At 43.9% G+C, this 12,619-nt stretch overlaps 1 protein-coding gene across 1 annotated transcript in view; it reads right to left on the bottom strand.

Annotated features, from left to right (window-relative positions):
- PKHD1 (PKHD1 ciliary IPT domain containing fibrocystin/polyductin) overlaps nucleotides 1-12,619 on the bottom strand; it is a gene marked incomplete at both ends in the record, with an annotated part of 235,736 nt that overhangs the window by 170,619 nt on the left and 52,498 nt on the right. Inside the window, one exon of the mRNA XM_084201664.1 lies at nucleotides 9,747-9,897. Coding sequence (XP_084057790.1) covers nucleotides 9,747-9,897 — 151 coding nt within the window. The remainder of the gene's footprint in view (nucleotides 1-9,746; nucleotides 9,898-12,619) is intronic.

Below are 12,619 nucleotides of genomic sequence, written 5' to 3'. Positions count from 1 at the left end.
TCCCTGCAATAATACACTCCATGGCCTTGACTCTCTGCCTCCCACACACACACACACACACTTGTCTGCCTGTGAATCATTTGGCAGGATATGAAACCCACGGTCCTTCTACCCAAGGGTCCCTGCTGGCACATCCTTACCCCAGTATTTGAATTCATACAAATGCTAAAGAATGCAGATGTGTGCTGAGTGATATTCCAAGGGTGAATTTTGTTTTGGAGAGAGTTGGATACCATCCCAGAGCACACACACAAAAGAGGATGAAGGTAAAAGTGGAAATGCCAGCTATCAGCTGGAGAAACCCACCCAGAATTGTTACCCGTGAGACCTCTATTCAAACCCTTCATGTACCTACCAGAAATTCCCTCCTCCAGATCTGAAATTGAGCACTGGCTTGGAGCCATGCCAGTGACCAGCATCTACAGTCCTTTCAGCATGGAAAAAACTCAATTCTGCAGCATTGTCTGGGCCATCTAACATTTTTAGCTTAGTGGCTCCATTCCCTGACTCACCCTATTAAGGCTCCCAAAAAGTCACTGCAGAAGAACACTGACTGCCCGACTTCTTCTGAGCCAAATCATTTCAGAGAATCATGCAATCACAGACTGGTTTGGGCAAGAAAGGGCCTTAAAGACCATTTAGATCTAACTCTATGCCAGAGGAAAGGACACCTTTGACTAGACCAGGTTGCTCCAAGCCCCACTCAATCTGGTGTGGAACACTTCCAGGGATGAGGTAGCCAAAGCCTCTCTAAGAGCCTGTGCCAGGGTCTCCTCACCCTCACAGGGAAGGATTTCTCCTAGATATCTAACCTAAATTTACCACAGAATTATCTGTGCTGCCTTCCTGTGCCTGCCCTCCAGGGTTTACTGGTGAGCTCAGGGAAAAGCTCCCTTCAACACTGAAAGCAAAAATTGCATCTTCTACTCAGCAAACACAGATGAAGGAAGGAGGAAAAACTGCAAATAAAGGTGAATTTGGGAATGAAAGAGGAAGAAAGTGTGTGTGAAAGAGGGAGTACTGTGACCCCTAAGTGGGTGAAGCTGAGCCTGACCCTTGATCAGAATCCCAGACCCAGAGAAGATGTGTGAAAGCAGGAAAATAAATCAATAAGCAAAACAGCAATCTCTTTCCTCAATTTTATTTGAGGAAGTTCAAATTTACCCAGCTCCTCACAAACTGTCTTTGGCTAAAATCACCACTAACAAGCTCTGACATTTGAAATTTAACTGAATATGAGCTAACAGCTCCCAGCCCTCCACCACCCAGGGAGCTGACCGGGAATATTTTGTTTAAGTCATAGACAGGGCTAAACTGAGCTTTACTGAGAAGACCCAGCATAAGTGTTTATAGCACCCACTTCACCTGATGCTTCCCTGCCCTGGCAGTCTGCTTTTCTTCACGGGGACCACAGAGCTCTCGGTCCCCTCCCCTCCTCCCCAGCGTAATTATTTGCTGATTTTTAGGAGGTCCCCTCACAATCCCTTAATGAAGTCCTTTGCACTGCAGCAATTCAGGACAGATTGGACACGAGGGGCTTCCACTTAGGGAGCTGCCAATCAGGGGGTGGTACCCAGCATTTAGCGAGCAGTTGTTAAGCCAGTCTATCACCCGGCTATTACAGGCTCATCATGAAAACAGCTTGCTTTTACTGGCAGCCACATCAAATTAACCCTTTCCTTTGAGACAGGGGGAAGCCTCGAGTAGATTCATCATGGCAGAGAGCTCTGGTTTTCCCTCCTGCTACAGCATTTTTTTTTAAGTTATTAATAAATGCTCTCTGAACTGAAATCTCCCTACTTTATATTTGCTTTTTCCTCTAGCTGTACACCTAGTTCACATTTTTAGTCTATGCTAAATGTCGTGATAGCACCAACAGTAACAAAACCAGGAAAAACTTTAAAACCAGGAAAAAAACTTTCTCTATTCCTCACTCTAAACTCTGTGCACAGAAGAAATCATAATGCAAGATGATTGTGTCTCCATCACTACCAGTGGTTTGCTAAAAGATCAAATGTTCAGGCTTTTGTTATCCTCAGGATTGATTTTTTTTTTTCCCAAAGAAATAAATCATAACTCTGTTCCCCTCCCACACACTTTATCCAAGACTTATTCTCCCTTCTTGTGGATGGGGTGGGACACCTGATCTGGGCCCTCGTGGGCAGAGGACTGGCCAGGCACCAGACTCAGAACTTTAGAACTACATCCATGGCCCAACCACATCAAGAATCCCTTCAATGATCCCACTCTGGCCAAGACTATGCCACTGAAATCTCCCAAATTTCAGTAGAGGGTCCCCCACATGCCCAGTCCTTGCTGGGTGCTGAGCCAGACCCCAGGAATGTTTGGGAAGGAGTTGTAGGTCTGCCAATGCCTCTGGTACACAGAAAAGACCATGTGGAGCATCCAGCCCACGGTGCTGCTCTGGGTGGGACTGGGGAGAGGACACAGTCAGAGGGTGACAGAGTCCTCTGTTAGTGACACGAGGGGCTGAAAGGCCACATCTTTATCCCACATCACACCACACGAAGGACAAGACTGTGGAAGAGGTTTTCCAGTGACTTCTGTGAGCCAGAGAGAAGTTTGATAAGAGGATCCATGCTTACCCCTGAAAGAATTTTTTACCAAGGTCGTTGACATGGAAACCAAGAAAGAAAGAAGGATAAATAAGAGAAATCTGTAGCTGCCTGTTCCAATGAGCACTTTCTTTGTCTCTTGTGGCCAGTGAGTAAAGCGTAAACTTATGAGTTTTGTAAGAATGTATAAAAAGCTTCCATCTATAACCAAAACTGTTTGCAGCCTTCTGAAAATGGAGTGTGTTGCTTTGTGTTGTCTCTGTCTCAACAACGACACAAGACCATCAGGTATGTTAAGCCACACTCCAATGCAGAACAAGCCTGGGCTAGGTGTGTTTCTAGGTTGCTCAGCCCTTTTCCCATTAAATTCAAGATGAGCAGCTGGAGAAGGCACGAGGCTTCCTCCAATTTCACCCAGAGCCCAAGGCTGGACGCCCCATCACAGTCCAGACACTCAGAATTCCCACTGCCTTCCCACAAGGAGACAAAGCCAGGTGGAACAGGACTTTGAGACACCCAGCCTGGTGGAAGGATCTGCATCTTTTAAGGACCTTTCCAACCCAAATCATTCTGTGAGACCAAGTCCCACAGATAGAGAGCCAAAGCCATGGCTCCAAACACAGACAATCTTTCCCCTCCAGAAAGCTGAATTGCTGAAGGAGTCAATTAGAGGTTCTGTCATAATTAAACAGAGAAGTGGTACTCTGTGCAAGCCCCTGGGAGCAAGAGGAGAGGACACAAGCCCACAGTCACTCAGGGAGCTTCCACACACCCTCCTGACCTGTATTGGAGCCTTCCTTTGTACAGGAAGGGAAAGATTTGCTTTTTGGTCCTTGGAGCAGCACTTCCAAAATGGTGCTTTTCACTCCAAATCTGTATCTCTTAAAGGCTGGGAGCAGGGATAAATGGAAGTGGGAAAAGGAAAACAGCTCTCATTAAACTATGCAGTGTTCAGTTCTGATTTCACACAGGTGTGTTTAAATGCATATGGAAAAGCTTTGAGGTGCTTTGGATTACAGGGACTGGCATCCTATCCTGGGGGTTATGGCATTCCACACCCCAGGATATCCTGGGGACAGCTTCCAATGCAGCTCTATGAGTGGAGGGGAGAAGAGTGTTCCCTGAAAGCCACTTACAATTCAGGAAGGAATCTCCTCAGAGACATTAGAAAGATGGTGGGCTTGAAAATAAAAAGAAGAGGTTTTTCACAATGTGGGGGAGAAAAAGAGAAAGTTACAGTTCAGCCTTTAATTTTTAATCTAACAGCAGGAGAGGAAACAGTTAAACTCAAATCAGGAAGCAAAAAGTTAAGGAAAAATAAAACCACACCACAAGCACAACTCCTAAATTTCCCATTGCAGCCCAAGGCTGAACCCATTAAAAGGGAGGGAAAAAAAAAAAAGAAAGAAATGAAGAAAGAAATAAAAAGAAAAAAAGAAAAAGAAAAAAAAAGAAAAAAAGAAAAAGGAAAACAAATAAGCAATTTTACTTAACCTTTCCTTACACACCTAGCAGCCCCTTTTTCCTTTTATTTATTTATTTATTTACCATCCCCTTCCAGAGCAAGGCCCTTATTTTCTCATTTAGTCCAACAGAGATTGTCCTCCTGGAATGACCTTTTTTTTTTTCCTTTCTCCCTCTCTCCCTCTCCTCCTTTCCTTCTTCCTCCCCCCTCCTCCCTGCTGCCTCCAGGCCATTGCCCTCGTGCCAGTAACTAGATAACACACTCTATCAGAGATTTTTTAAAAAATCATTGCAAAGGCACTGGGGCTGATAGTGGCATCAATCCTTGCCTGACACGGGCTCGGGTCAACCATTTATCTCTTCACATTGCCTGTGGTTACTGGGGAGCCCATCTTGGTTCTCTACAACTTAACAACCTTGCAGATGGTACCTCTCTGCTCCAGCAGCCTCCACACCCCAAGACTGGTTTTGTGGCTTTTTTTTTATTAGTTGTTTTTGTTTTTGTTTTTGTTTTTTTTATGGATTGTTCCACCCCTTTTCTGTGAGGATCTGGTGGGTTTTACTGCCCTCCTCACCTCCTTCTGAAAATAACACTGTGACCAAGATATCAAGTTAAGAAAACAGGGAATTTGAAGATGCAAGGGGTAGGCTTGCTGGTTTGTTAAAAGTGCATATTTATGAAAAAAACACACAAAATATTGTAGAAGAGGTTCAGCTAGTCCTACTTCTGATGTCCCATCCTGTATGACATGGCTATTTTTGGCTGGTTGCACTGCCAAAGGACCCGGGAGCTCTACTCACAGCCCAAGACAACATAAAGTCAGGTTCTATCAGGCTACTTGCTAATAAATCCAATGAAACTATTCCCAGACCTCAGCAAGTTGTGATCCCCATGGCCAGATAAAGTGTTCTGAGTTTGTACTCTCTAAATGGATACATGGGAATTAAATATCTATTGCACCATAGTTCTTCTTCAAGTGGAGAAGAGAATGAAACAGAACAGCTGTTTTATTATCCCCTTCCAAACAAATTCCATATCAAACTGGAATCTGCTCTGTTCCTTCCCCATTCCTGGCAGTGTTCAAGGCAGGGCTGGATGGGGCTTGGAACAACCTGGTTTAGAGGGAGGTGTCTCTGCCCATGGCAGGAGGATTGGGACTAGATGATCTTTTTGAGATCTTTTCCAACCCAAACCCATCTGTGAACTCTATGATCCCTGCCCAGCCTGACTATCCTCAGCCTGCTGCGGTGGTTTTCCTCATGGACTGCCAAGTATGAGCCCTTCACCCCCAAAAATGCACCCATCAAACATCCACACAACATGAGCTCTAAAATGAGAGTAAAAGAGAAGAGTCACTTCCCATCACTTGTAACCCTCACAGATGGAGAACATGCCCAAGAGCTGTCCCTGCCCATGGCAGGGGGTTGGAATGAGAGGAACTTTAATGTCCCTTCCAACCCAAACCAATCCATGACCTTTCATGAGTCCTGCTGTGAGTAATAAAGTAGCAGTCCTTTATGCCCAGAGTGCCCTGGGCTGCCAAAGACCCTTCCATGCCCCCTGAAAGCTGCCTTGGTTTTTCCACCTTTGTAAATCACCAAATATCTCCACCATTCAATGAAATGAAACCATTCCATTGCTTCCCTCACCTCCAAATACTTTGGCATCAAGAGAGGTGGTAAGTAAGGGGGGAAAGGCTGAAAAAAAGAAGGAAAGGAATGATTCTAAGACCTACAGAGGAATCCAAGGGATTTGAAGATCCAGTCCTGATTAAGTGGAAGCTGAACAGAAAGGATTTTTGAGGTGACTGTATATATCTCAGACATGGCCATTGTGGGGGTTTATATTTTTTTCTTTCATGAGAAGTGAACAAAACAGTTATCCCTGTATCAGTCACCAAGCTAAGAATTCACACACCCTCAATACTCCAAGCCACCCCTTAAATCTCAACATCTATTGAGAACAAACTCAAAGCAGCGCAGCACACCCAGGAGGAGCCATAATCCAGGATGGCATTTTTACCTGGCAAGTTATTTTTTATTAACCCCCTACCCCTCAACAGGGACCCCTTGAGGGTTGGGTGGCAGGGAATTCACTGGGATACTAGTTCAGCCTCCCTAGGGCTGACTGAATGTGTGCTATCGGCCCTCTGCCAAATATTCCATCAGCCACGTGGGCCAGCAGAGGAGGGGGAGTGGGAGCAGGGAAGAGCTGCTCCAGCAGCATGTTTGCATCATGATTAGGTCTGGTCCAGCGATCTGGAATAATAATGGGAAGGCTCACTAAGCATAATGGGTTCAGAGCCATCCCAGCCTGGTCAAACCCTCCCACGAGCATCCTCTCCTTGTGGTTTTGGGGTGTTTTGCACATCTCATCAGTGTCACCTGAGCTGACGTCTCATTATGCAGCCAAGGTGGAAGTGGACAGGTACTGAGTGAGCATTAGAACTTTTCTTTTCCCTTTTATTATTTAATTCATGTCTTCCCATTATCCAGTGCATTCTTGAAGCTGTGAACTAATTAAGTCCTGTGGGATATACAATCAGTGCTGGGGTTTTTTTTTGCCCTCCCTCTCTTTTCAGTAGGCTAAATTGCATTATATACTGAAATAAAAATAATTGTGCAACTCTTCTTAGATAATAACAGAGCAAGTTACAAACACTAATGATGCTGAATGCAACAGTGGGGCAGAGGCCTGCTGCTTATTTCTTGTGACCTAATTAAATCATCCAGGGCAAAATACTTCAAACACAAAGTGAGGCAAGAGCTTAAATCAGTTTCTAATGAAAATCATAAAAATTATTCTCTGGGGGAGTGGGGGGACACAGACCAGACATCAGGAAAAATCCAAGTTGAACTGAAATTTCATGAACTCTGCCGTGAAAATCACAAATCTCCACATAGCACCTTGAATCCCCATGAAATTCTGGGAGTCCTCTAGATTCAGAACTGAGCCAATCCCTGGCTGTGACCATGCACCTGATGTTTCTGGAGGTTTTTTTCCAACATTTAGGATTCTATGATTCATGCAAGAAACAGCTCAGAGACCAGAGTTGAAAGGACAAAAATTGAGTGATAGATTTTGCAGCACCTACCAGAAAATGAAGTTGTTTAAATAATAAAACTGATGAAAAAATACCCTAAAATCTGTGTGATAGAATAGTGGGCATATCATAGGATATCCTGAGTTTCAAGAAACCCACAAGGATCATCAAAGCCAGCTCCTGGCTCTGCAGAAAACAGCCCTAAGAACCCTAATCTGTGCCCAAAAATGTTGTCCAAATGTTGCTGGAACTCTGGCAGGTTTGGTGATGTCACCATTTTTACCTCTCAGGCTCAAGTTCCCAAAACCAATATTTTACATTTTATTTATTTATTATTTTCTGCTCTCACCCAAGGCTATTCTCTCTTCTTGCCAGTGCCCATTCATTCCATCCCATAAGCCTCTGTCAGCCTTTCTACATTTTTACTTCCAATGCCATCCTGGAGCTAATCCTGCTCCACCATCATCACCAAATCACCTCTGAAAAACCCTCCCGCAGCACCCAAGACCTGGGCTGGGTTCTTGGCCTGCCTGGGCATCCTTCAGCTGGCAGCAGAACACAAACCACTGAGCAGTGTAGCTCTGCTGAGAACAGGATCATGCCCCTTTTTTACAGAATGCTTTGAGATCCTTGCATGAGCATGCAAGAGAAGTGCCAGATGTTATTATAAAGAGATGCAGCCCCATTACTTGCACACAGAGTTGTGCTGCCTGCTAATAGCACCATTATCCTAAGGCACGTGGTGCTATTAATGCATTTCACTGCTTAGTGCTGAACCTGGGGACCATTTTTTCCACTGGAAAGGTAAGGCCAGTTCACATGACATGATTTAAACCTCCACAGTGAAGCATGCATGCGCTGCACCAGGTCGTAAATCTTAACGGGATGCTGTCAGCCAGAAAGGGACCAAAATTGAAGCCATTTATCTGAACTCCCCACCCATCCACCTCTGCTCACCCAAGCCAGTTTTGGGAAGAGGGATAAAATGATTCTGAATGCCCACTGGGTTCATTAAGCAGCAGCAAATCCCAGATCTAAAGCGCTGCTCTTTTCATCCTGCTCTGAATGAATTTGTACATTCTGGACACTCAGGACTTCCTTGGTTTTCCCTACTCTGAGCAGAAAAACCACAGCAGGAGCAAGCCTCACAGCTTCTTCCTCTTCTCACTCCCATCCCACCTGAGTCACAAGACAAGCTGTCATCCTGCCATTGCTGGGGCTGCAGGAGCTGTGACACAGCCCAGATCACAGACAGCAGAGGGGAATATCCCTCTGTGCTGCAGCCCAGGCTCTGGGACTCCAGAGATGCCCTTATCCCGTTTGGGAAGGAAAATAGGAATGTAAGGAGGAGTTACCATTTGATCTCATGCTTGCCTGGGCACTTCCCTTCACTCCTGCAGTCACCAACCAACAATTTTTGAGGGTTGTATTTCTCCTTAGCTGGACATGTTTTAGGTACCATAACTAACAAGGCTGATGAGCAAATGAACCTTAATAGGTAACATTCTACATCTGACATTCCCTCACAAACCAAGGACAGGCTTAACAGAAGCAAGGAATTGTAATTTAGGACACTCCACTGCTATAGCAATATTCATGTAAGGTAGATTTGCAAGTATTCAGAGACTGCTAAATATAAAATAGATCAGATTTATAAAACTATATAGAGAATTCAACACTAGAAATGCACAAAAATTACTCTGCCAGGACAATGCAGCTACTTTTTGGGCTTGCAAAGTAAATTTAAAGTCCTTAAATACAGGAAATCTCTCTGTAGATAGAGTTTAAACTCACTGTGGTAGCTTTAGCGTTGATGCTGAGCAAATTAAATTCATTTTCCTAAACTGTGCTAAAAGACTGTGTGAAAATTTTATTGAATAGATTTTTTCCTAAGTCAGGTGTGTAACTATCCCCACTGACACGTTCCTGTATTCAGGAGGTCTCCACCACATCTCAGGAGCTGCTCCTTTAGGAAAGGAGAATGAAGAAGGGATAATTGGTGTTCAACAAATATCCAACCCCTCTAAATTTCTTCTTTCAGGTGGCTAAACCCCCCCTCTGCAAAACTGTGAGGACTCTAACAGGACATTTCAGGTTAGCAAAGACATTTTTACCTATCAAGTCTTAAAATTTATGCTGGTTCAGGATTATAGCTTTTTTGTCATGAACTCTTAGCATATGTCTACTTTTCTTGCAATACCCACAGATAGCACTGGGAACACTGTCCCATTTTCCTTTAGCTACTGAAAAGCAGCAAAAATCAAATATAACCAAGGCTGCACTGAATGCTAAGTCTCTGCCAGAGAGCTGAAACTGTACCTCATGGCTAAGATTTCTGCTCAACAGAAAATAACACTTTTATAAGAAAATTGAATTTATATTAAAAAAAAAAAAAGGGAGAGTGTTAAAAAATACATAGATTGCTCAGAAAATAAGGTAAAGCTCATTTATGTCTCATAAAATACATGATTAGCCATAGTTAACCATTAATTCAGCTGTGCTGCATTAGAACTGCTATTCAAAGTTGGAGAGCATTTAATATTATATATTGCTGCTGCTCAGCCTAAATTGTTTTTTTTCTTGCCCCCCTTTAAATGTACACAATATTACAAATTTAATTTTAAGCTGTTTGAATCAGTCTGTAAAAAAGATTTGATTATACCTGAGTGTTCTGGCCCCAGTTTTTCCATATCTCAGTAATCTTGGCAGTAATTGGCTGATTAGCTCCCTCACACTCCATCTCTGCCTCAGTTTCCATGGTAATGTTACAGGAGCTATTATAGATGAGAACTTCATCTCTTTCCACTTTAGGGCTGAAACGAGAAGGGAGGTTAAATGGGGTGTCATCAATCTTAATGAAATGCAATTATTTTTACTCTTATTAATCATTGAAAGCCATTAGCTTGTGGCAACTCCTGGCCACCATTTGTCAAACTTTGCAAATTTCGGTAATTTTGTTTCCATTCTTTTATTGTTTATTTGTTTTTCCCCCCTTTATCTGCACACACTCAGGATGAAAACACATGCAGTAAATATCTCTCAGTGATGCTTTTCTCCTTCCCCAAACCATCACAAACAGGAACAAATGCCAGTCTAGGACCAAGGCAGGCAGATAAGTGCAGACAACAGGGAGGGAATCAGCAGTGTTGGGAGCAAAGATGGACTCCTACAAGGAGTAGGGTTGGTTTGTGTCTCCCCCCTCCCCATCTTACTCACACTTAGCAATGGGGAATGAATAACTTGCAGCTCCCCCAGGGCAAGGGGAGAAATTGGAAAAACCACACAACTGGCTAACTGGTCCCTAATTCCAACTGTGAAAAAATGAGCTCATTTAGGGGTTCCAATTCCTGCTACCCAGCTGATTGCAATGATGCTTTGTTGCTAACATTGGAACATTAACTTAGTAAATTAATTAAACTTACTTAACAGCCCAGGCTAAGGAGATTCGATATATGTGCCAGTTATACCAGCAGACATTTGCTCTAAAGCCTCCCCTTGCACAGGGGGAAGAAGAAACAGAAAACGTGGTAGGAGAGAAACATTTTTTTCTTGGTTTTGCTGCTGACAGCTGCTGATTTTGGTAGTGTTTCATTGTGGGGAGCTATAGGATTCAACATATAGTTTAGTGGTGAGCAAAGTGTGGTGCAGGGTTAATGGTTGGACTTGGTGATCCCAGAGGTCTTTTCCAACCTAATTCTGTGACTCTTGGTCATTGCTACTTGTTCCTCTCCTCCCCACCCCACCATCAGATTCACACAGGCAAGTTGTAGGAAGGTGAGGAGAAAGGAGAGGAGTTACAGCAACACCAACACAACAACCAGCAATGCAGAAATTACACAGCTTTTCTGAACAGCTAAGAAAGGGCAGAGTTCACAGAGTGATTTACTCAACAAAGCAGAGGATCAGATAGGCAGGATCAGGATTTTAAGAGGCCCTCAAGTTCCTGAAAATCCCATATAAAAGGGTTTTGTTAAAGTGTCTCTGGGATTAGAACCCCAGAATGGTTTGGACTGGAAGGACTTTAAAGACCATCCAGTTCTATCTCCCTGCCATAGGCAGGGACACCTTCCACCTCCCACCTCCCATTCAGCCTGGCCTTGGACGCTCCCAGGGATCCAGGGGCAGCCACAGCTTCTCTGGGCACCCTGTGCCAGAGCCTCACCAGCCTCACAGGGAACAATTCCTTCCTAGCAACTCTCAAAAATCTACCTTCTGTCAGTTTGAAACCATTCCCCTGTCTCTCCATGCCCTTGTCCAAAGTCCCTCTCCAGATCTCATGGAGCCTCTTCAGGCATTGAATGGTGTTTGAAGTTCTCCCCGCAGCCTCCTCTTCTCCAGGCTGAGCAATCCAAGTTTTCCCAGCAGAGCTGCTCCATCCCTCTGATCATCATCATCCTGCTTCCTCTGGACTCGCCCCAACATTTCCAAATCCTTCCTGTGCTGGGGACCCCAAAGCTGCACACTGTTCCAGCTGGGGTCTCATGAGAGAGGAGTAGAGGGGGTGAAGCACCTCCTTTGCCCAAATCTCTCCCAAAATTGACCCAACTGGAAAGTCAGGACTCAGAGCTTTGTTGGAAGGGTGATGATCAGAGTGGTTTGATGACCCTGAAGATTGAAAACTTCCCTGGTGGATGCAGCAGCTCACTCTGCAAACAAAGCTCTGCTCTGACCTGCATTTAGGGGCTGTTTGTTTTGGTGCCTTTATTCAGAGTTCAAGTGGTGAAGGAATCAGCCACATTAGAAACCACAAAAACACAAAAAAACAAAACAAGAAAAAAAAACCAACAACAACAACAACAAAAAAGCCTTTAAGCCTTTGCAAGTTGCTGAACCCTTTTAACAGCAAATTTTATTTTTATATTTAAATAAACTTTTCCCTCTGCTGTATCAATAATCAAAAGCCAGCCTTGGGGAAACTGTGCTGGCTTTTGATAGCAACACTTTGAGAATTGATCTTGTCCTGTACAATAATTCAGTGGACTGAGCTGTCTTTCAAGATTGCAAAGTACTTTTTAAAGATCCAAGAAAAAACTACATCTCTTAAATAACCAACAATTTTAAGGGCAGAAGGAGGTGGTGGTCAGCTGCATGCAGGGCATGGACACAATTTCCCAAACATTTAATCAATGCAAGGACCTTTGAGTGGTTTTCATGGGTTTTTTGGGATTTTTTTTTGCAAAAAGTAAATATGCTTTTCTTGTAAGAGCCAGTTCCTTTCTGTCCTCATGCAAGGACATTCCGAAACACTCTTAACGAATTGCAATGTTTAAAGAAAACGCATGAAAAAGAGTAAATTATTAAATGGAATTCAGGTTGTTAATGGCAAAGCTTACAACTCTTTTAAGGAATATCCTTTTGCCATTATGAGCAGATAAAGTATGGGCTGTGGTACAAACTACATAAGGAAAATACCTATTTAAACCACTGAAAAACATTGTCCAAGTGGTTGCCCCAACCCTGGAAGTGTCCAAGGCCAGGTTGGACAGGATTTGGAGCAACCTGGGATAGGGGAAGGTGTCCCTGCCCATGGCGAGG

This window comes from Fringilla coelebs (assembly GCF_963513975.1).
Source record: "Fringilla coelebs genome assembly, chromosome: 3".
Classification (NCBI taxonomy): domain Eukaryota; kingdom Metazoa; phylum Chordata; class Aves; order Passeriformes; family Fringillidae; genus Fringilla; species Fringilla coelebs.
Note: the sequence above shows the minus strand (reverse complement) of the source record. Positions and strands in the feature narration are given on the sequence as shown.